Raw genomic sequence first — 25,874 nt, 5'->3', positions numbered from 1 at the left:
ATATATAACTGGTTGTTATGGCAAAGACGGAGGCGAGCTTGCCAGTGTTTCTTCAGAAGAAGATTGCGCAGCTGTGTCAATGGTCTGCACCTCTTTATCGCACATCACAACAGAAAGGTCAGAGGATGATCCAAAACTGTGCGATGTGGAAATACTTTTGTTTTTATCTTTTTCCTTATTTGGAAGCTGTCCCGCAACCTCATCACTCGTGTCTTCTTGTTTCGATTTATGTTTTTTACTTGAAAACGTAACATAACAGATTCTATCTAACTTGTTTATCTGTATAGTTTTCGCAAGCGCAAAGTGTTTATCCTCATGACTTTCCATCGAATTCATTTTGCTCAATATTTCTTTGGCCTTATAATCAATATGTCGGGAAACGAGAATACACTGTTCCGCATTACCATGCCTCTGGGCTACTTCAAATAAATCTGTGATGCGTTTAACGTCCATGTACAAATTATCGGCATCATTTATATTTTCTTTGGTGATGCTTGTTTCTTTATTTACATGTCTAGATACAGTGTCTTCCACATTTGTAGCGAGTGCTTTAATCTTCTCAATTAGCTGTTGCGCAATGTCTTGTGCTTCCGAAATTACTTGCTTTTGCTGCGCTTCGATTATATCGATATATGTTTCTCGATGTGATTTAAACTCTTTAATACGTTGGTGAACACTTAATAGATTTGCTTTTACCATTTCATCTCTGCGTTGATACTCTGCATTAGATTCTTGTATGTTCTCGTATGTACACATTCGATGTTGGTGTGTGAGGCACGTTGCGCACACAGATGTCAAATGTTCAATGCATGTGAATTTGATATCATTTTCAGAATGTAATTCACATTTTGAAAGTTTACGCAATGTTATAAAAGGTTCAAGATCAAAGGGAATGCATTCGCCCTGTAAAATATCATGCGAACGTGTCACCTTTATTTTTGTATGGTTTAATAAACAGCCGTAACATAAAAATTCAGTACAGTTAATACAAAATCCAATCGCTTCTACTTTATACGAATCAACTTTGCATAAATCGCAATAGTCAGTGTCAACATTTGTACCGATACATGGTGCGCTTGCACGAGCCATTTCCAGCGTTTGGCATCCGTCCGTGTGTAATTGGCGCTGATTTGTTTGCAATTTAATGGCCTGATTTGTGTCTAGATCGTGACCGGTCTTTCTCGGCACAAGCAAGCGGCAAATCACCAAGGCTCTCCGTATCCTTGACGACACTTTCTCCACTAAACGCAAAAAGAATATTGTGCAATAAATGGTTGCAATAAATACCTAAGGCTATGCGCGTGCATAAATTTATAGCGTTTATTTTAAACGGATTTGCTTATAGGTTAGAAATATTGCCTGGGCTATTACATAACGTTTAACAGGTAATAGTTATTTAAGCGTAAACATGTCATTTATAGTGCAATTGTCGTTTGCATTAAACAGAATAAATGTTTAAACCGGTATTTAACTCGCATAATATATATGTCTGATAAGAAAAATTGAGTGTAAATTCACATCTGTTGCATTATGATAGGATAGGATAACAAATAATATTTCGTTGATTTGAAAAGTCGTTTAATTAAGCTCGTTTACGTGAAATAACAAGGTTTAATAAAGATAAATTAAATGCTTGGAAAATTGGTTTTATTTGCATGGTTTAAATAATTGTTCACAAAATTCAATTTTTTGCTGTAATGGCAACACAATGTAAACACATTTCAGATATTATAATTGGAGCGACACGGCCCTTTCTAAGCTCTTCAAAGGCTTTAGATCGATCGTTCTTAGGCTTTAATTACCCCCACTCATTATAATGTTCATTGTTTTATGTTTTTCCCTGTACTGTAAAGGCTATTGGTCACTTTACTTAGAGGTTCGTGGTTCGTGGTTCAAGTTGTCTAAATCTCGCTTAATAAACGTATCCGTATTCAACACAAAGATACACCGGTTCAACAGCACGCCCAACCTCACATTAAGCACAGAGAAGGTACACAATATGCAGCACAGGCATTACACAAATTGCACAAATATACATTGTGTATTATTTGTATGTGTTCTCATGAGCTTAAAACCTAATGTATTCTAACATTAAAGCTATTAAAACATATCTATAATAAAAAGTATAATTATATGAAATATATCCTAAAAAGGACTCTAACTATCGTGACAATTAAATTATTAGACGAATTCAGAGAATTTATATATAATATAAATATTTATATATATATATTTACAAGTGGGAAGCGAGCATGTTGTAATAAGTGATGCAATTTAGTTCATTGAACGGTCTTAATATACATTTTTTAAATCAACATTAACCTTACTTGTCACCTTACACCAGCACCAAAACTATATTTGTGTTGAATACGGATACGTTAACCATGAACCTTTGCAATCTGTTAACGAGTTTCTTCTAGGAAAATACACGTTTCTATATTAGACACTTACATGGTATTCTATTTATCTTATCGCCATTTGATGTGTATGTGTTATTTTTTTACAAATAACGAAAACAGACAGAAAAAAAGGCAAACATCGGAATACGCCATAAAAGTGAACACAAAATAAATAATAGGCTTGTAACGCTTGTCATCGATAATTTAGCAAAAACGTGTATTGCATTCATGTAAATTTAAATCAAAACACAAATCAAAAGCATACGTGGTGTAGGGGTTACAAGATACCTTTCTCGTCTAAAGCTCCCGGTTTTGAGACCTTGGGCAGACACATTTCTTTTATTTCAAATTTACATAATTTAAAACAATTCCAAATATGTTTATACTTTTCAAAAAAGTAAACTCTTTGAACACGAACATTTAAAGCTGACGTTAATTTTTGTAACATATTATAATACCTGAACACATTTAACTACAAGTGAACAGCGTACTGAACGCATATATAATCCAATATATCTAACAAATACACATTTACTTACAACTCCTTAACATCCGTGCGCAGATGTCGTTAGAACTGTTTAAATTCTTAAACTTATTAAAAATTTACACTCAGTTATTTTACAACAGTCAATTGCTAAGCTTGTATTTCAGCTAATGTTATCGTCAAAACTTGATCATTTTGAGAATACACAATGGATTTTTTTAATGAGGAAAATTATCATACTAAACACTGCTTATGACTGTTTATTTCACTTAAACCCGTCTGGTTTCTAACCCGATAACCATACATTGCCAAAAAGGTAAACCTATTTCGGATTTATATAATTTATTACTATTTCATGAATATGTGTTGATATATATTTAAACATTATATGGAGATTATTTCATCACAGCGCTTTCTTAAATGAACGATATGGAATATCGAATAAGACAGTTTATAAAATAATGACACAATGTCACCTGTTATACATAGTGGTAATTATAAATGGGTATTAGGGTATGACCTGGGGATCATGCTCTGATTGTTTAAAATCAACAGGTGATTGGATCGGTACACATGATGTAATGGAAAAATTCTATATAGTGTTTTCTTACTTGGCAAACTTTAACAGTCATGATATGTTGAGCAGGATGGGAAAGATAGCTGTTCTGTACGTGAATGGCAACATAATCCTATTATTGCGGATCAAATTTAAGTGTTAATATCTCACAAAAAGACATTAGAGAAGAACTATACTGGCTTTGTCTTTTTTCGGCTTAGCTGTCTTACCCAGAGTTTGCAAATTATTTACTTTTATCAACATACAATAAAATGTTAAAGAATGTTTTCGCAATAGACCCGAATTATTAAAATAAGTTCTGCATCAGCCGTATTGTAAATTATAGGGAAAATTACTGAGTTTGAAACGATGATACCGTAATGTTGAGCCTAACGCTATCGTATCTCATAGAGAATTAATGAGTGGATATATACAGTTCCACACTCAACTATTGTAAGCCATAGATTGTATTCCTGCCCCTTTATATATTAGCAAAAGCGTGTGCACTTAGAGAATGTGTTCTTGCATTTAACAACTATTTTTAAATATTGCATTATGTGAACTTCAATATTTTAGTATGTAAGTATTGCTATTCCCTTTAGTTCTCTACCATGATATACTCACCAAAAGACATGTTTTATGGTTTAAATTTATACACAAACATTTATTTATAATTGAATTTTTCATAAGCCAATATTAAATCACAAACATTGTGCACTCTCTTTAAACGTAATACATAAAATCTCGCAGGATATCGAGGTCGGTGCGCGTTGAGCCTGTCTGGAACTCGTCCTTGAAAGCCAGAATGGGCTATCGCTATGTGCCCGTTTGCCATTAATACCACATTTAAAATGTATCGTTATAAGATTTTAAATTTACAAAACCCAGTGAGATAAACGTGTATTATTGAGTGTGTATATAGAAAACTGTGTCTTAATGAAATACTTACATACCTTATATTTAATCGTGAAGATCGAACTAATGTTATATACATAATATACCATGTTAGGACTAATTTTTACTGTCGTATTATCATTTATATCTACGAACACAGGCCTGCAATTTGAAAATACGTGTACATATATTCATTGATACATGTCCTATATTCTGCACACACCAGCATTTATAATTGTATGAGAGTGTACATGATATGTATTGATTTATACACTGTTCAAATCTGATTTAAACATTGTATACATTCATATGCAATACACTACAAAACAAAAGCGACTTACAACTGAAAAACAAAAACCACCATTAAACCTCTGTTTTCAATGTTGTTATTTAGAAATGTTAATGTACAACCTCTATTGTTGAAATCGGAACGCCGAATATCTTTTTTAGTTATTTATTGATTTAAGTTCTGTAAACGCGTGGACAAATAAACGTGAATTTAATACTTCATATATTATATCAAGTCATGTAAGTGTATCATGTTAATCGCTATATACGTAAATTAGTTATGCATCTATCTACATTTGAGTTCAGCGTGTATTTAATATATTGAGTATTATGATGTTGAATTTTAATTTGACACATACATGTATAATATATGGATACAACGTGACGTTAACAATATATGTTCTTTAAATGTATCACATCCGGCCCTCGATACACGATGATGTATTCGTTTCTTTCTCTTTCGCTAACCGCATACATTAAATGTGATGATTCTACTAAAACACCGTACACTTTGATAACAATGCGCAGACATATTTAATAAAATGTACATATTTTGTTAAATATAACCCGGCGTTCGCTGTGTGTGGTTAGTTCTTAATCAAAACTTTGTAGAAACATTTTTGTTAAAAGAAAAATAAACAGTTATAATTAATATAAATCGAAACTTGTCTACGATGGAATCATTTGCATAATGTGTTAACGGGCATGCACATTGTATGACTGTTTGTGTACTTCTATTACAGCACTTCAGTTACACGGATAGCCATTAAACAACTATTTGTAATCTGGTTTGATATTCAAATCTTACCTTGGTTTTACGAATACAATTACGTAGACATTGTTTTTATTTAAAGGAGTATCGTCGACATGGCATACGCTCGAATAAAAGCATTGAAAACTGTAATTTGATACCAATGCGGAAATTGCACACGCTCGCAATATATTGAAGCATACGGTCAGATAATTTAAATGTGTCCTTAATTAATTATATATATATATATATATATATATATATATATATATATATATATATATATATATATATATATTTATATATATATATATATATATATAATAAAACTCCAGATGCATTAACAGGAGAAATAAATATTGTGACTGGTTCACAGACTTTGGCTTTTTTCGTCATTCGTTTAAATTGATAAATGTAAATATCTTTACTAAAGAGCTGCAGTACAAAACCCGAATAGAATCAAAGAAAGACAACAACTTGATCTCCCTTTACCAACAGCTAGTAATTTATTTAATACAGTTACCTAGTGCATATACAAAACAGGACAAAACGTACAAATTGTAATACAACATTGAACATTCTTTATAATTATATACAGATTGCCTTACATTATTTAAGAGTGCACAATGCAAATCATTTCATATAAAAGAGTAAAATAGCACCTCTGCCTTTGCAATATACTGAACATATCGTTTCGTTTAACACCGGAGAACTCCGAGTCCGTTTGATCACATGAGATCACATGACGCGATTGCAAGTTCCTGTCCGGAACTTGGTCTCAATTGAATCGTTCTCTTTTCTCATCTATCATTACACTCATTATAATGAATGATAAATCCCTGGCTTCGGAAATGTCACAGCAACGCATTGATGACTTTTAAAAAGATGTTTTAAGCAGACCGAATTAAATCAATGAGTAAATAATGTGCAGAACGATAGTGGACGTACAATTATCCTCATATTCTGCTTTCCGTCGTTGCAACTTGTAAGATACGCTCTGGTAATATCTGAAAACACGCTGACAATGCAGGTATTTTGAACAAGACGGACAAGTATGCAAGTGACATTACTTAATACTCACAGACAGAAAACGCGTTTCACTTATACAAAATGTAAAAAATGCCAGAAACAACATTCTGACTAAAATCCGTCAGTATCTACAGCTAAAGATATATATTTATATCAGATCTACAACAGTGGAATGCCAGCGGAGGCCAGATAAATTAAAAAGGATTTCACGTTAGTCAAAAAAGTAAATGCAAATATGATTTTTGGCTGCTAACTTTCGATTTTGTTATTAAAGGTTGTTATAATGATGTATTGCTTGTAGATATTTATACGATTATACATAACATAATAATTTTGAAATGTTTGTCTGATTTTACTTAAAGTATTGAAGACCCGCAACCCACACAAGGAACATGATCATAAACCGACGGAATCGAGTACTGCCAAAATAAAGCAATGCCTTAAAACGATCTTTAAAGTCTTTTGCAAATGTTTGCACGTCTTATGGGCCATTGTTCAAGATCCCATAAAACTCGTTTTCTACAGTTTGCATATAATGTATGCATTATTTTCTGAACGTATGGCACTGTCTTTGTAATTTCTGTGAAAAAGTACCTTTAGGCCAAAGAAGACCCTACTATTTTAGGCCTTGTGATTTACTAAAGACATGTGCATGTTACAATTTCATGTGAAATTGCTAACTTCTATAACTTTTGTATTAAACCAGGTATCCTATTTGCAGTTATTTTACATTGTTTAAAGCATTGTTCCGTACACCTGCGTGCTTTAAGAACGTTATAAAGTTGTATCTTAATACCTTTATTGACGGATTGCAAATATAAGAAGTGATCGCCACTGCATTTAATGTTTGAGAAATTTCCCTCCAGTAATATCAAATGGATAGCTGTCATTTTAGCAATTTTGCTTGAATACGTAAACCAAGCAAAAAAGAAAACGTTCTTTCTTGTTTTCAAAAGGTTTTAAATCATAATCTGAAGAACTGGTTGACAACCTTTGTTGTGAAGTATAGCATAAACGATGTACGCCTGTGGGAAATCCCCACTCTTTTTGTAAATTTGTTCATACGTCATATAGACACATTTTTTGGGTCTCAAGCTTACTCGAGTAAAAATTTCAGTATTTGCTTTTTGTATAACACTTAGGTAATATTGTCAAAATGTCAACATCGGAGCCTTAATAGCGTATAGTGTCAGATTGCAGTGTATGTGATTGGTCTTCAAAGAAACGCATGACATTAAAATATTTGCTAATTAAAATCCGGATTTAAAAGACTGCGAAATGTTTTATAAAGACCATACCCAAATGTGTCATGTTGAGCGGCCAAAACTTTCATTCTTTAGTACTCGTCGGATCAATGAACACATTTTAAATTAATATTTTGAGTGATCAACATTTGTGACAAGCAAAGTGTTTAATATCCCCAAGCAGGTTTACGCAAATACTAGTCTTCTTTGAGCGTTTACATATTTGGAATAGGGTCTCCTATGAGTTTGTAAAATACGTTCGAACTTATTTCGATATACGTGGATATAATGCGACAAAGAACAGTTAAGAGCAACATCTGCGACTTTTTTCATATATCTTTGATGTTATCGACGACTGTTTTCAACACAAAAACCATTAAAGATCAACGCCGTATATAATTTTAAAAGAAATTTCTTGTCTATTTTGCGGCACAATGAACATGAGGTACAATTGCCTTTTTCTGACGGTTTGTATGTATCCATTTCTGATAAACTAGTCTAAGAGTTTTCATCATATGAATAACATCCCGGCTAAAATATATGTTATCAAATTGTATCCGCTCGAGGAAGAGAGAGTAAGGCTGACGAACAAAAAACAACAGTGCTTTAAAGCTTTGCTCTTCTGGCAATCGAGAGTTTGACAATCGACCTGTAACAATCAGAAAAAGTATTGTTTATCTTCTTTGTGTCAAATTTTAATAAAACGAACCTATCATTGCGTTCATACTCTGCTTGAAAGCGTTCGGTCCATGCGACAAGTGGCTTGAAGGTCTAATCTGTTTTGTATACTGAACAATATAAAAAGGAATACTCAATTATTAGTAGTATTACTATTGAACAAAATATATAGTGGTGTACATTTTATTCATGTATGTATACACATTTGTGTTATTTATATTAAAAGATAAATGTAAATGAGACAAAATAACTTTATTTTAATAATGAGGTCAAAGTTAATAACAATAAATAAAGTGTTTCCAATCAATTTTGATCAAATGTCGTTTTCGTACCGTGAATTTGGTATTGATAGAGAGCTGAAAATAAGAAACTTCAAGACAACAAATTTAAAAACAATGTTTACAGTTCATTTATAGGTACAAAGTTTAGGCCAATAACTTGGGAAAGTTTCGAAATATATAGCTTCAGCATTCATCTGTCATGTGCACCACTTTGTAACGTGACTATTGTATGTTGTCAATGCGACATTTGGAACCAACAGTCAAATCTTCTTACTCAACCCTTCAAAAAAGCAATAAACACCGTTTAGATTTACTATTACGTCATATTTTGTATAAAACAAAATCTAAACACACTATCCTTAGCAACGCCATTTTTTGATATTGTAATCAAAATGTACCAATTGAGAATATTGGTAAACACTCACACCAAACATAAGAAGTAAAACAACAGATATATGACATGTTTGGGATTACGTTGGTAGACAGAACCTTTTGGTGGGCCGTTAATCGATGGATATATGTTTCTTTACTCCGCCGTTATTATTACACGTTATTCCACCCGAGCTATTCAATAACGTCATCTAATTAAACAAAACAATATGACGTAATGTCCATTCATTAAAATGAGCAAATGACCTCAGGTTAAACAATCAAAGATCCAATATTATGTTTTATTAATCATTTCTATGGTCAATGTACCATGCTAACAAACATATAAAAGGAAGAATAATAAAGTTTACGAATTGTGTAAATTTAATACGGTTTTTCTCACACAACATAATGTGTTGTCACATTCCGTTGAATAGAAAGTGTTAGCTTGTAACGATATGACAGCGCTGCGCTGATTCGATAGTTATTATATAATTATTTCTTCCAAACTTGTTGATCGTATATTAAGTATTTAACATGAACTTTTAAATTTTCAAATAAATTTCAAAATAAATTCTTAGACCATCTCCTTTGCTGATTGTGGTGAATAGTATTGATATTTTGATAAACACACAGTACTGAAACTTTAAATATTGAGTAGAAAAAACCCTAATATATTACAGTTTTAAATAACTATAACTAAATAACTAATAACATTTTTGTATATTACGGTTTTAAATAACTATACCTTAATAACTCACCAAATTTGTGTATACGTATCTAAGGAAAGGAGCATGTATATTTCTTGTCAAAACAACTAACATAGTTCATGGTGAAAGGTAACACGTAGCTCAATTCACACAATTGTTCATATGAGAATGAAACGATGAGAATGGTTTGCTATAAGCAAAAGCTTTTAATATTTTAGAGTAAATAAAACCGTAATAAACAGTTACAATCTGTCATATATGAGCTTTGAAATCAAAGCATTGTGTAACGTTGGTATACAAGAAGAACGCAGAGTTTCTTCGCTAAAACCATTGTAATTTCATCACAAGATAGCGTGGTACGTCACAATTATAAACGATATCGTTTAACTACAAAACTTTAACACTGGCGTTCATCGAGAGTTCAACTCATTTAAAATATTATTCTTTACATAATAACTCTTTACATATTACTCTTTTCATTTTAACACAGTCATTGGAAATTAAACACATGTAAATAGTTATCGTTACAACAACCGACTATCAATATGTCATTCGCAGAATCCACGCATACGGAAAACGGCTTGTTTATGTTTGCAATTATAATTTTGCCTTTTAGATAGTTATTGCATGGTACTTGGTGGACATTATTTGATGCTTCTCCACAAATATAAGCATTGCCTTCCTTATCTAAAGCAACACCTCTGGCATTTTCTAAAATATTTTGGCCATGATTTTTATAGTACCATTTTCTATCGCCGATTTCAACTTCGGCTTGGTCAATACCATAACAAGACACGCGTTCATGCTCCGCCAGTAGAATAGAATTTGAATCAACAGTCAAAATCCGTTTAGCGTATTCTAGGTAGTCATGATCATCATTATTATATTGTCCAGTCAAAGAAGCGTCGAGTTTACTTTTGTTCCTTATTTCAACTACAACTTTTTCGTCTTTGACTGAATCAAACAAACAATCTAACTTGAAACAAAGAATAAGCAATTTGTCATCAAATGGAGATAGGCCCACAGGCCAATAGCGAGTTAGATAGCAACTCGCTGGAATCAACCTTCCATCCCCACAAATCAAAAATCGCGATAACTTCTTTTCTTTTAAGCAACAAACGTAAACGCTCTGGTCAGCAACACACATATCGATCGGACATCCAGATAGAGAATATTCTTCCAAAACAACGAAGTCGTTTGACAAAAGTTTTATCTTTTTGTTATTCCGATCAGCTATCAATTTCTTCCCGTTATCAAGGATAACGATAGCAGTTATAAAACAATTCAACGAATCGTTTGCTGTACTTATTTTACAAGTTAATGCATTTGGCAAAATAGTCCGATCGATAAATGGTCTCTTACATAAATGCGGATTCGACTGGTCAGGCGATTTTACGAGCGTCGCTTCTGAAGTAGATTGCGCATCTGTGTCAAGGGTTTGTACTTCCTTATTACACATCAATACAGAAAGATCGCAGGATGTCCCGCACTCGCTCGTTGTTATGTTAAGTTTGCTGTCATCTCGTTCATTCATTTGAAGCTGTTCCATGACTTCATCACTCGCATTTTCTTTCCCTGTTTGCTGTTTTGTTCCTAAAAGCGTTACATAACAAATAGTATCTAACTTATATAATTGTACATTTTTCTCCAACGAAATGTGTTTATCCTCGTGACTTTCCAACAAACATATTTTTCGAAAGATTTCCTTGACCTTATGATCAATATGACGTGAAGCAAGAATGCACTCATCTAAACCGCCATACTTCTGGGCCGCTTCAAATAAATCTGTTATGTGTTTAACTTCTTGGAACAAATTATCTGCATCGCGTAAACTTTCTTTGGTGGTAGTGGTTTCTTTATCCAAGTGTCCGTTTACAGTATCTTCCACTTTTGTAGTGAGTGTTACAATCTTTTCAATTAGCTGTTGTGCAATGCCTTGTGCTTCCGAAATAACTTGCTTTTGCTGAGCTTCAATTACACCGATATATTTTTCTCGATGTAATTTAAACTCCTCTATGCGTTGATGAACGTCTAGTAGGTTGGCTTTTACCGTCGCTTCTTTCCTTCGATACTCTTCTTTTAATTCACTGATTTTCTGAAAAGTACACATTCGATGTTGGTCTGTGAGGCACATTGCGCAGATAGTGGTCGAATGTTCAGCACATACAAATTTAATATCATATTCAGGATGTATATCACATTTCACTAGTTTACGCACGGCTATTATTGGTTCAGGATCAGTGGGTAGGTTTTCTCCTTGTAAAATTGTGTGAGAACGCGTTACTTTTATCTTGGTGTGGTTTAATAAACAGTTTCGACACAGGAAATCGGTACAGTTGATACAAAATCCAACAGCTTCTACTTGAAGCTCATCGACTTTGCACAAATCGCAGTGAGAAGTGCAATCACTTGAACCCATTGCGGTTGGACATGCAGGTGGAATCGCCGTTGTTGTACAGCCGTCTATGCATTTTTCGTGCTGGTCAGTAAGAAATGTTTTGTTCTGGCTTGCATCCAGATGTGGCTCGTTTGAATAGTTGCTCTCTTCGACGCACGCATTAGGCTTAACATGGCTCCCCGTTTCCATGGTATCACTTCAAAACGTCCCACCACTGTAAGCAAAACGATACTATATATTCAGTGGTAATATTTACTCCACGTAAATCCATGTACAAGTGTTCTATACCCAGTCCACATTCATTTTAAATATTGTTTGTGAAAAGTCTCCAGACGGCTTGCACAAGTATATATTTTGAGGTTTTATTATATTTGTCTATTTTTAAAGCATTGACATGTCACTTATAATTCAATACCTGCAAATGTTTTCAATGACAGCAGACGTAATTAAATAGGCCATGGGTATCGAATGTCGCTATTTGAATCGCTTAGCTTATAGATCCAATACTAGATATTGATTTTTAAGATACGCTGCCACATTATAAAAATAACCGAGATCGATTGTGAATATTAAAAAACAAGTTAAAATAAGATGGTTACAAGTTTTAAGCAAATTGTTTTATTTACATGTTTTAAATATTTGTTTGCATAATTCAGTTTACGACGGTGACAAAGTCACGTTCTATTCTGTTTGAACTTTATCTTAAGAATCATTCCAATCATAACACATTTACATAACAACACGTTGGGTTGTGCTGAAACTGCATCGTCTTTGTGCTCTGGCGAGGTAACGAGGAGAATACATATGGGCTGTGCTCTGTGAAAAGGGGATTAAATGCATGTGCGGAAAGTGTCGTCCCAGATTAGCCTGTGCAGTCCCCACAGGCTAACCAGGGACGACACATTCCGCTTTCATGGTATTTTTCGTTTACAAAAAGTCTCTTCTTAGCAAAAATCCAGTTTAGACGGAAAGTGTCGTCCGTGATTAGCCTGTGCGGACTGCTAATGTTTACGCACATGCATTAAACCCCTTTTTCACAGAGCAATGCCCATGTATTGAAATAATGTCTTCTTTTGAAAGTAAACTTCATAATGAACTGTCATGTCCGGTAATTATAACTTCAGTTTTCTTTCCACATATTTTTTTTGTAAGTACATAATTGCTTTATCCTTCATTTCAATTCTAATTTATACATCTCAGCATACCTGAATTTCTCATATGTTTCTTACGCCTGCCATTAATATTAGTTCATATAACACACGTTTTTTATTATCGGATGCAATGCCTCCCATACTGTTTAACCCATTTATGCCTAGTGGACACTCCCGTCGTTCTAAATTGGATCAATTTATTTCCAAAATTAGGGATGTCTAGTAAATTTATTTCTATATTTAGAATATTTCTTACAGAAACCCCTTTAACCAAACAGCGCAGACCGTGATGAGACGCCGCATCTACGTTGTTTGCCAATGCCTTTTTTCTAGACGCCAGGCATAGATGGGTTAGTAAGAAAATAATTAGAGGAAGAATTGAAATAATAAAAAGCTTACACAGTAGAGAGACAAAAACTCACGATAATCAATCAACAAACATAATTAGACGAATTGATTGAAATATGTTTACGATATATTCATAATCGGGAAAATTGCTTCATTTCATAAAAGATGTACGTGAAGTCCTACTAAATTAGCTCTTATTCTCTTTTGTCAATTTACATTAGCCTCACGTATTACATAGCATTAGCAGTAGAACCATAGAGAATACCGTGTTATGCACTACGATGGAAATATAGCTGATCAATGCATGACAACATAATGCTTTTTAATTAAGTGAAATGTGGTTTATCTCATACATCAACAGAAAGATTGGATCAGTATGTCTTAACAAAATAAATGTTAACACGGAAAATAATAGACGTTAAGTTTAGTGTTTTGTTTTAACTTGCTCTATACATCAAATGAGGTTTATTTATAACAAAACAAGCAATATTAAATCGATTAATTCCTACACTTTCTTAAACTTACCCATTTTCCATGGTCGTTTACTGAAAATGTATTCGACCACTTTAAATCTAAACTGTACAGAACATTCATTTCTAAAGAAATATAGATAACTGTTATGATTGATATTTATAGAACATTTGCCACACTTAAATAATTAACATACCATAAACATAAAACATATGTAACATATAACGTTAATGCAAAGTGCGTAGTAGTTTGTTTCGTCCTATTTAAACACTAAATGAATCACAAATTAAATCAAACAGGTTTCCAAATGCAAGTCTTACCTTTGTGTCGTCCATACAATGGAATACAATGCTCAATGCACCCACCGACGTGGCAGACACTAGCATGAACGCGCTGCGACCTGCTTTATATGACAATAACATGCGCGCACTTACGGTGTAGCGTTCGATAACATAAGAGTCATTTAAAGCCATTTTTAAGTTTAAGCGCAAAAAAGACGGATTTCTACCTTGTAACCACCAGATATATTCTTATTGAGATAGATAAAATTAAATGTATAGCCTAGTTAGCAAGTTATTTATTATTTTTAAACGGTACCGCTTTTAAAACCGAAAGAAGGATTTCTAGACGTATACGTCCATTTCGACAAACGCGATTATTTTTAAGTTTTTAAACGCAAAAGAGACGGATTTCTACCTTGTAACAACCAGATATATTATAATGGCATAGATAAAATATGGTTCATATTTATACTTAAATTTACTATGCCATGTTTTACATTTCAATGTATGTTGCTTTAATAATTAAGTGCATATGGAAAGCAAGACTTTCATAAATATCTCCTCTTTATGTTAGTTCTTATAATAATTTACAGTACTGTATATAGAAACCGTTAGAATACAAAAATCTTTTAATAAGGACATATTGAGGCTTGTGACAGATTGATTGATTAACAATGGCCCGACCTTTTGTACCAGATTCCAAACACGCATGGCATGTTAACGGGTATATTATTATTGCGTCCATACTACAAAATCAGTGTTTTGCTTTTAGGTTGGAGACTACATGAGACTTTGGCAGATGGTGGGAAGCCCTCATCAACTTGAGAGAAGCCGGTACAAAGATGGCCTTAAAACAGTGACCGTTGATTCGCTTCGAGTTCTTTCTTACATACTGCATGACCTATCTTTTTTAGTGTTTAAATCAATTCGGCTTGGAATGCTGTTTAAGAAAAGGTATGGTTATGAGGGTGTCTACTCGCAAAACTTTGACTTTATGTTTTGTTAAAGTTATTGCTTCACATTGAATTTGTTAAGGAAATCTTTTAGTGTATTGTGACCTTAAACAGCCAACGCGCGGCGGAATAACGAAAATACACGCAGTAAAGGGATGACGATATGTGTATTGTCATTCAGCCCTACTAATTTGCTTATCATAACACATGAACAGTTACTATCGCCTCGTAACAATTGTCTAGTTAATAGCAATTCGAAATCGAACCTTGCGGCATTTGGTCCCGAGGAAGATTTGCATATGATAAACATGGCTCAACTCCTGTAAGTCACTCACAAATGACCCTTCTCCCCAACTCGAGTTATTGCTGATAAGTATTAAAAACAAATCTAAAAACTATAGAGGTAAGTTCTTTTTTAATCAGAAATCTGCGAATTAACGTGTCGACGAATTATTGATTTTTTGTTAACTACGAAAGTTCATGCTAACGAAAATTAATCATTTCACAGTTATCAGTTATAACCGGCTGAAGTATCATCATACTATAGCAATGCAGTACCATTGACAAAGCTACCGCCAGTGCAAAGAACGAGTTTAAAATAATATTACGTCAGCCAAATATTCCAAGTTTTCGTTGCAATTACTTAGTTAAGGCATCATCGGGTGACTAAGTATTTTTATGATTGATACTTAAGAACAATTGATACGATAATAAAAACTGAATAATTATAACCCCGCAGAGAATGTATGTGAAGGCATTACTTGATCTTTAGTTATCTCGCTGTGTCTGCACACGCACACAGGTTTGTGAAGTGTGCTTCTTTCATATTTCTTCAACAATTGACCTGAAACATGGCTTATGTCCTCATCATTAAGTATGTTCGTTTCAACCCAATTTTTGCAATGCTCGATGATCCGCACGTTCCTGAGTTATTTTTCTATTTTATTTGCAGGAGAAAAAAAAATATTCTTAATTTCTTCAGCGGGCTACTTTCACATTAGGCAAGCGATTAAAATTGAAACGTTTAATATGGAATCAACTGCAGACGATTCTTTACATGAATCATCAAGATAAAGCCTCTGGAGAATCTGTTACGAATACCGTTAGGGCCATCGTGGTTACACATTTAAATCCAGAGGGCGACAATGCGATAATACGATGGCGACAATGCGATAGTACGATGGCGACAATGCGATTGTACGATAGCGACAATGCGACAACGCGACAGTTCGATGGCGACGATGCGATAGTACGATGGCGACAATGCGATTATACGATTGCGACAGTACGATATGACTATCGCATTGTCGCCATCGTACTATCGCGTTGTCGCATTGACGCCATCGTACTATCGCATTGTCGCCATCGTACTATCGCATTGTCGCTATCGTACATTCGCATTGTCGCCATCGTACTATCGCATTGTCGAACTCTGTATTGTAACGTGTAACCACGATGGCCCTAACGGTATTCCGTAATATGTTGCATCCGACTACTTGGTTTGCAACTTGGAGCCAGCCGATAAGTTTAAATTGAGAGCTTTTTTAAACTCGGAGCAATTAGTATGTGAATCAATTTAACTAGCATGGTTAATTACAAGGGTATATCGACGTGTTTTCATAGCGATTGAATACCAAGCCCTAAGTTTGGGGTGCAAGCACACAAAACCTGTAATATCAAGTTTTATTTGTAGCAATAAAAGACGGCTGTCAGGCACCGATAGTAAGTTTTTTGTCACTGCGAGTGAGTTATACGGCACCGATAGACAGTTGTCTTGCACTGATAGACAGTTTTGCGGCAACGATAGACAGTTGCCCGATATCAAAACTCTGTTGTCTGCCACTGCGAGTCAGTTGCCGAGCAGTGGAAGCAGTTTTTCCGGCACTAACAATTAGTTTCCCAAAAATATTCGTTTGCCAGGCACTATATGCTAGTTTCCAGCAGTGTTCGACAGTTGTCAGGGACTATAGTTAGTATTCCAGTATCACAAATAAGTTGTCCAAAATAACAATCGGACGGTTAGCTTGCACAGTGTTTATAAAAAAAGGGGCAATCGGAAAAGGAAAAATCGTTCGTAACTCAAACATGACAGTATTTTATTATTTCATATGCCTAATGGTTTATCAGCATTATTATGAACACTTCACGAGTTATGAACATGAATATATGATACTGAGATCACACAAATACTAAAACGAAGCAAAAATTTAAAAGGTTGTATATCTGACGCAAGTGCGACGTGACTTACACATTTCCCTTTTTATAAAACAGGCATTTGAAATTATTATGTAAAATGAATAAATGATTGTTAAAATTACACATTTCCAATACATGAAAAAGATCCATTAAAGAACAGTCCATTGTTAGACTAAAGTATAAAAACAATTGGTGTTAAGATGTCGTGCCCTTATTAATTGTGCCGCGTCGTGCGAAGATGGGTCTTATCCATTCGCAGCCTGATCAAAGTCTACTCTGGCCGCATATGATATTAGACCCAGTTTCGCATAATGCGATCAAAAAAATAAAGTTATGACGACAACTGCCTTTGCATAACGTGTATTATAACAATTCTATACAATTTAAAATTATAAGTAAAGGACCAACAATGTCGGCCACGTGACTTCTTGTATCGCATAATATACTTTACCACCCATTAGTATTGCAAAAAGTAAATGCACGCTATGCAAATAAAATTACAAAAAAAATCTGTTACGACATATTGACACAAAGATGAAAAATTTTAATAACGTTTAAATTCTTTTATAAATAAAATTGCACTAGACTGAATACCTTAAAAAACAGTTGGAAATGAAAAATCGAAATGTTCTTGCAAATAAACGGAATTTAGATAATATTACTCAACTGGTGAAACAAAATATAAAAAATAATAAAACACAATATTCAAGCCAACTTTGAAGGTGTATCAGCATGATTTCATACCAGAAGTTTTCATTCCTTAAATATGAAAAAAATAATATATTTTATACATCAATCAGCATACGAAAATCGTTAGACAAATGAGTTTGTTCTAGGAGAATAATATGAACTAAAAGGACCGCCGAAATAATTTCTCTATAAAGCTCATCAGAACTTAAACATTCTATGAAGCATAACATAAAACAGTACTTGTAACCATTTAAGACATTTAACACATAAGCTATTTATCTAAGTTTTAAGAAATGAAATGTGCATGTTTAGCTATCACACTTTAACAACGATAACAGTAATAACACATATTCATGTAATAAAAATGCATATATGTACAATAGCAGCACGTTTTCGTCAAAATTATAGCACTTCAAAGCAGAAGATAAATGTTAATTGCATTCATCTGTCACATGAAGCGCTGAACACTGAAAACTTGTACATTTTCCGCAATTCACACGCTGTTAAGTTCCAATATGGTATCACTGGGGAAACTTTAAAGTACCTTAAATTGCAAGGCTATTCGTTTTCAATAATGCAATCAGCGCCAAAGAACGCTGTGTATTTTTAAATTATGCTGCAAGATAGTTTAATGTCTCACAAACAATATTAATAGATCCGTTCACACAGAGACCTTTGTAGTCATATTGAAACAATATTTGCCAAGCTCCTTGCTTTGCAAACACTATCCATGCATAGCCATCAAAGCTCTGCATAATTCCACGCTGTGTCTATGAAACCGATGGCGGATGAATATGTATCAATGACATCCTAATTACATAACATTATAAACATTAAGCACACCGTTGTGTTCATGTCTTGTTTAAGGTGGAGGTATCCGATGATCCAGGCACCTCGTCCGTCTCGTAAATTATCCGCAAACTCATGAAGCCCGACCTGCATAAAAAGCGTTCATACTATAGGTACAATTATGTTAAGTTAAGAGATAGGGGATTTAACCATGGCCAGAAAATTCGTATTAATTGTGATTTTTTCGTCATCGTTATCTCCTCTTACTACTAGTATATGTTGTCGTTTTACCTGAAATGATTAATCAATGCTGATAATTGTTCTTCATTGAATAATTTCGGACTTTAATACTGCGATCTTCAGTTAAATAACTACTAACTGGTTAATATTTCTGGAGGTTTATAGTTCGTATATTTAAAGTAAGTACACCGTTTAACGATACGGTATTTCGTCTATAATACAATAAGATGAAAAAATAACAACGCCAATGACCTCTTGTTAACTTATCATGATATTATGGACTGACATCTTGCAAACTTAGTGTGACACTATTGATTGACCTCTCGGTAAATAATCGTGAATTTATTGACTGACCATTTGCTTTGATGAAATTATCCTTAAACAAATTACTGACATCTTGCTAACTAATTGTGACACTATTGACTGACCTATTACTTACTTATCTTGAATCTACTGATTGGTGTCATGCTAGATTATTGTGACACTATTCGCTGACCTCTTACTGGCTAATCGTTAATCTTTGGATTGATCTCTACCAACATTTTCGTTAAACTATTGACTAAACTCTTACTAACAAATTGTGACACAATTGACTGACCTCTTCCAACTTATTGTGACACCAGTGACTGAACTCTTACTTAACTAACCGTGAGCTCTTGCTTATTTATCGTGATACTATTGGCTAACCTGTTACTAACTAATCGTTACGCTATTGACTGAACTCTTACTAAGTTACCGTGATACTTTTGACAGACCTTTTGCTTATATATCGTGATACTATTGACTGAACTCGTACAAACTAATCGTGACAATATTGACTGAACTCTTACAAACTAATCGTGACACTATTGATTTAACTCTTTCTTACTTACCGTGACACTCGTGACTGACCTCTTGCTAATGTATCGTGATACTATTGACTGAACTCTTACAAACTAATCGTGATAATATTGACTGAACTCATACAAACTAATCGTGACATTATTGACTGAACTCTTACTAACTTACCCGGATACTATTGACTGACCTCTTGCTAATTTATCGTGACATTAGTGACCTACCTCTTGACATAAATCCAGAGGACTGCACACAGCAGCTCCTTGATGACGATACCAGACAGGTATATGATGATGATGTAGCACGTGTCAAAAACCAGCTTGCGAATATTGAACAGAAACCCGTCCAACTGAGCGCCGGCTATCCGGGCTGCTTCCGTTGCATTCCTGATATAAAAATATACCCACACTATTAGGCAGTTCATAATTATGATTTTTTTTACGTTGCGATGGTGCATTAACATAACTCTTTTATTTCTTTATTCCTTTCTATTTGTTCGAACTCTCTTTGTTCAGCTTATTAATTCTCCAAAAAGGGTAACGTGTACAGTATACTAAAATGTCTATCCCGTTACCAGAATACATGTGTGGAACGTACAATCTCGTTACATTTCAACCTTTCAGACGGTAAACAACAATCAGTTGTGTGTGTCATTCTTTCAAACTCAAACGTTTATTTCTAATTATTTTCTTTTTTTCAAACATCGCACAGCAAAAAAGCCAATTTTGATTTGAACTATTTAAGGTCATGCAAGTATGTTTCCTAAGCAACGCTAAATAAACTTAATATGTATAAAATCGTATTATCTGTTTACGAAGCGGATGAACAGATGCCTATAATACGTGTATAACTTTTTTGTTTGATCTCAACCCTTTCATTAACTCTGGAAATATTTTTATGATCACTCTTATATGCATTGAACAAAATCAAACTAGACAAATTTTCATTAAATCTCGTACAAAATAAAACAAGCTACACAAGACGACGTACCTTTGATACAGGTTCGGCATGACCGGCGGAAACGTGCAGCGATCGGGCCTCACTTCCGCCAGGGAGTCGTCTCCTAGTACCTCATTGCAGACCGCCGACACGTTAAGCATGTGCAGATACTCGCAGTACATCCGGGAGTGCGCGCGCTCAATGGCGCCCCACTGCGTCTGTATCAGGTTCAGCACGTACTGGTGGTTCTTGACGTTCACGTTCATGGCCTCCTCGTACATCTTAAACTCCATGTGGTTGATCCGGTCCGCGTGAGAACGGATACGGACGTTAATGGCGTCTTGGTTGATCTTCATAATGACCTCCTGAAAGTTTTCACATATAAACGAAGTGAAACTCCAGCTGCATGAGCAGACGATCAATCTTAAGATCCGTGTTCTGGGAAAACAGGGCTTAATGCATGTGCGTAAAGTGTTGTCCCTGATAAGCCTGTGCGGAAGGAAAATAATTTTCGCGTAAACTGGATTTTTGTTTAAGAGAGACTTCCTTTTAATGAAATATTCCCTAACTGCGGATAGCGTCGGCCCTGATTAGCCTGTGCAGAGTGCACAGCCAAATCTGGGAGGACATTTTTGGAACATGCAATAAGCCCAGTTTACACAGATTATTGGCAAGCGATTCATTCACCAACAGTCAGAGACAGTACAAATGCGTACGACAAAGCGTGGTATTTATCTTAAAGATGTTTTTTTTTTAATATTTAAAAGAACACCAAAAAAACTAACATACACCATAAACAATCACGTGGCATATTTAACTTGAGTTACAGATTTAAAAATACTATGCAACACCTGTTATATGACCCTTGTTCAAGGAATACTGGGCTGAACGCATGAGCGTAAAGTGTCGTCCCAGATTAGCCAGTGCAGTCCGCACAGGCTAATCAGGAACAACACTTTCCGCCTAAACTGGATTTTTGCTTACAAGATTCTTTCTTTAAACAGAAAATATCATAAAAGCGGAAAGTGTTGTCCCTGATTAGCCTGTGCGGATTGCACAGGCTAATCTGGAACGATACTTTACGCACATGCATTTAGCCCAGATTTCTCAGAACGAGGCTCATATCAAAAGACACTCACCATATCGTTGTAGTAGCCAAAGAGCTTGAAGGAGTTCCTGTTTATAAACTTGTCCGCACAAATGGTCACAAAGTACACCATCAGGCACACAAACAACGTTCCTATCAGCTTGGGTATGAACATCTTCGCCAACACCTAAAATGAATATGATTTACACACTAAAATATGAAATCATGCATTATATTGTATTTGCCGTTAATATAACGATACACGATTATTAGACATATTTTATATTAAGGAAATTAAAATAACTGCGATTTAATCACCATTCATTTTATCCATATTATCGCAGTTTAAACGTTGTCTTCATATGGTAAAATGTATTTTTATGATATTCAACAATTGATATTAAGATAAATAACACTACAATTGAAAAAAACAAAAAACTCGAAAACAAATACAAACAATACGCAAACGAATATGTTTCAACAAAGACATTAAGCTGTTTCAATAAACAGTTTAAATGTGTGCTGTTTTTTTATATTGGGTTAGCTAGCAACTTACTCGTGTCAGGAGGTCTCTAACAGTCTTCATGAGCGGAGTTTTGTTTTCCTTCTTTTCGCCTGGAAATATCGATAAGAACAAGTCAATAATAAAAAAAACATGTTACTAAATCAGATTTTTCACTTTTAACACACCGAAGGAAATATTGATGTCCGAAAAATATCAATCTGCTCATTAAAACGCACATGTTAGAATATACTACTTCATTTGCGAAAAAAAACGACCAAATACACCAACGTTATTCTGGGGTCGTATTCCAGAAGCATCTTAAGTTAAATTTTATTCTTATCCTTAAATTGGAAATTTGTTTAAGTGTTTCATGTCCTAAAGCATCAAGAATTACATCAAAATAACATCATTATGTCAATGTTATTGTAGGAATACCAAAAGAAACATGCGAGTCCTTATCTAGTAAAGAACTACAAAACATTGTAATTTTGAACTTAAGTGAAATTATTCCAGGAATGATTTAAGATGTTTCTGGAATACCAACCATTATCGGTTAGATATGGATACATTTATCAAATGATCTTTTTGAATGAAAACACACAGCGAACAATTTATTTTTGGATCTAACACGATATATATTGAACGTCATCATATACCACTAAATATGTAAACATAAACCAGGTATTAACATGGCATTGATGTACTGCGGCTTAACATGGGAACTATTTTTGTTATTAACGATCAAATGAGTATTCTTATAATTGCATAATGTTGGTAAACTATGTGAACTATTTTGCCTGATGTGAACTGCGACTTAACAACTGTAATCCGAACGGTAACAAGCCGCCTTATAAAATAATAATATTTATGCATTATGTAAGTAAACCACATTATGTTTCAACATAAACGATTTAAATAATATTTGTAAACAATTATCATTCCAATGTTAACGTAACGTTATATTTATTTGAGCCTCGTTTTAGGAAAACGGGTCATAATGCATGTGCGTAAAGTGTCATCCCAGATTATCTGTGCATTCCGCTCAGAAAAATCAGGGACGATATTTAAAGCTAATGCATTTAACCCAGTTTTCCCAGAAAGAGGCCAATTTTGTTTAATCATACCTTTTGTGTCCCGCACGTCCATATAGACGGGGTAGCCATAGAGGATCAGCTTGCCAATCCCGCACGCCTTCACGATGCGATGGGTCAGCCATAGAACGTCTATGATGACCATACACACCACGAATATTTTATAACTGCCAATATCAAATGTCGTCACCTTCCTCTGGGTATCTGAAACACACGAAACGCTGTATTAACAACCGGATTAACTTCATATTCTGCTGTTGTTTTTTTATATAGTATGAAGGCAACATCGATTATGACCTTTTATTTTATTTTCAAATCGATGGTGCAATTGTGACGGTACTCGTGTTTTATGTGTGACAACAGTTAATGCAACGTCAGTTTTCCCATCGCTGTGTTGTAAATAAAGTATTTTTTTCCAATCCATGATATACTCGTATAATCGTAAAGTTATCAATGTGTGTTTCGTCTTCTCAAAAACAAATAACCGTTTTACATAATAGTATCAACTTGTGTTTGTTATGTGTTCATCGTTTTATCAAGGTGGTTTCTAAGTATTCATACTGAAGTAAATTATGCATCTGTTTAAATTGCTAGAAAATTTCTACATATTTTTCTAGAAACATTCATCATTTCTTCCATGGGTATTTTAGGAACTGATCACCCCGGGGATTAAGTTCTTTGATTCCATTGTCTCCATCAAACTTGTGTACTTTACGTTTCATTCAGGTCTTCTTTATTCATAAAACTATACAATACAGCAATACATGCTTGCTTTTGTATTAAAGATTACGGAGCTGGCTATGCGTGTTTCTATACATCTGTTTACTATTTCAATATTGCAATACATAGCGTACATGTATACTAGTATAGAAAAAGCAATACAATAAACTAATCTGGATATGTACTAGACTTGGAAAAAAAGTAAATACAGGGTTAAAAGAAAGCTGACCCATTTAAAATCCTTTCAAAATCAACAGTAATTAATTGACCGAAACTATAATGTACCAAGGGTTTTATGTGTTTTCCCCAATTTAAATCATGCCGGGAAGTAAATTGTATATCAAAATGTCTCACCATCGCGACCGTTTCTAGTCCTGTTGGCCGAGTTTTGAGCCATATCGGGTTGGACTGCCCACTTGTTGATGGTCTGAACGGAGAGGGGTGCTGACCTCAAGGGCTGCTGCTGAGGCGTGAACCTGTTGGTCAGGTCGGGGCTGTCCTTCGTCAGGACGGGGAGGTCGGGGAGAGGAAGCGTAAGTCCTGTAGGAAGAACATTTGAGCATCGTTGTGGGACAATGGGTTTTAGTGTATATGCGTTAACTGTCGTCCAAGATCAGCATGTGTAGTCCGCACAGGCTAATCAGGGAAAAAACTTTCCGCTTATACTGGATTTTCGTTTAGAAAAGAAATCCTTCAAACGAAAATTTCCATAAAGTGTCGTCCCTGATTAGGCTTATTTGAGATGACACTGTACGCTCATGCATTAACCCATTCATGCCTAGCGTCCTGAAAAAAAGACATTGCAAACAGCGTAGACCCAGATGAGACGCCGCATGATGTGGCGTCTCATCTGGGTCTGCGCTGTTTGCTTAAAGGAATTTCAGTAAGTAATATTCTAAATATAGAAATTAATAAACTAGACATCCCTTATTTTGGAAATAAATTGATCCAATTTAGAAGGATGGGAGAGTCCACTGGGCATAAATGGGTTACGCTCAGTTTTCAAAGAACACGGCTCATATAACTGCAGTGAGCTATGAAGCTATCAAGTATGTGCCTGAGATCTTTGGGAGGAGCTTGGTTTAAAATTTGGTATTAATTGTCAACTAGGTTTGACATACTCGGCAAACAAAACATGAACGCATTTTTTTCTATTTTTTTCTATTTAGCCTCATTATTACATTAATTAGGTATATATAATGCTTGTCAGTATAATGAGCACTGGCAAAAAGTGGTTCGATAACTTTGTTTTGGTGTCGAAATGGGATTTATTGTTTACAAACGACTTTAAGTAATTAATTAGAGGCAAATGCGTCAACTATTTTGAAGCATTTGGTTTATAGAGACTAGTACAGTTAATTTAATAGTATAAGAAGTTTTATTTTATTTTTTAATTTTAAATGTTATAAGCGCTCTGGGGAATCGGAGCTTGATACATGTCGAGTCAAAGTGGAAAGTGTTTCTCTGATTAGCCTTGCGGAATGCACAAGCTAAT

General features: G+C 34.5%; 1 protein-coding gene across 5 annotated transcripts in view; it reads right to left on the bottom strand.

The window, feature by feature from the left end:
- The window catches only part of LOC127835069 (uncharacterized), a 191,392-nt gene that overhangs the window by 113,045 nt on the left and 52,473 nt on the right, over nt 1–25,874 (bottom strand). For 4 of the 5 annotated variants that reach the window (XM_052361313.1, XM_052361310.1, XM_052361311.1 and 1 more), the window contains exons 28-34: nt 24,734–24,919; nt 23,693–23,863; nt 22,620–22,678; nt 22,116–22,250; nt 21,028–21,341; nt 20,262–20,423; nt 18,130–19,107 (exon numbers count right to left, since the gene is read on the bottom strand). In XM_052361313.1, coding sequence (XP_052217273.1) covers nt 19,023–19,107; nt 20,262–20,423; nt 21,028–21,341; nt 22,116–22,250; nt 22,620–22,678; nt 23,693–23,863; nt 24,734–24,919 — 1,112 coding nt within the window. In that variant the 3' untranslated portion in view covers nt 18,130–19,022. Of the gene's footprint in view, nt 1–18,129; nt 19,108–20,261; nt 20,424–21,027; nt 21,342–22,115; nt 22,251–22,619; nt 22,679–23,692; nt 23,864–24,733; nt 24,920–25,874 lie in introns of those variants that run through there. The other variant, XM_052361314.1, reaches the window with a different exon arrangement.

This window comes from Dreissena polymorpha, chromosome 6, assembly GCF_020536995.1.
Source record: "Dreissena polymorpha isolate Duluth1 chromosome 6, UMN_Dpol_1.0, whole genome shotgun sequence".
Lineage (NCBI taxonomy): Eukaryota > Metazoa > Mollusca > Bivalvia > Myida > Dreissenidae > Dreissena > Dreissena polymorpha.
Note: the sequence above shows the minus strand (reverse complement) of the source record. Positions and strands in the feature narration are given on the sequence as shown.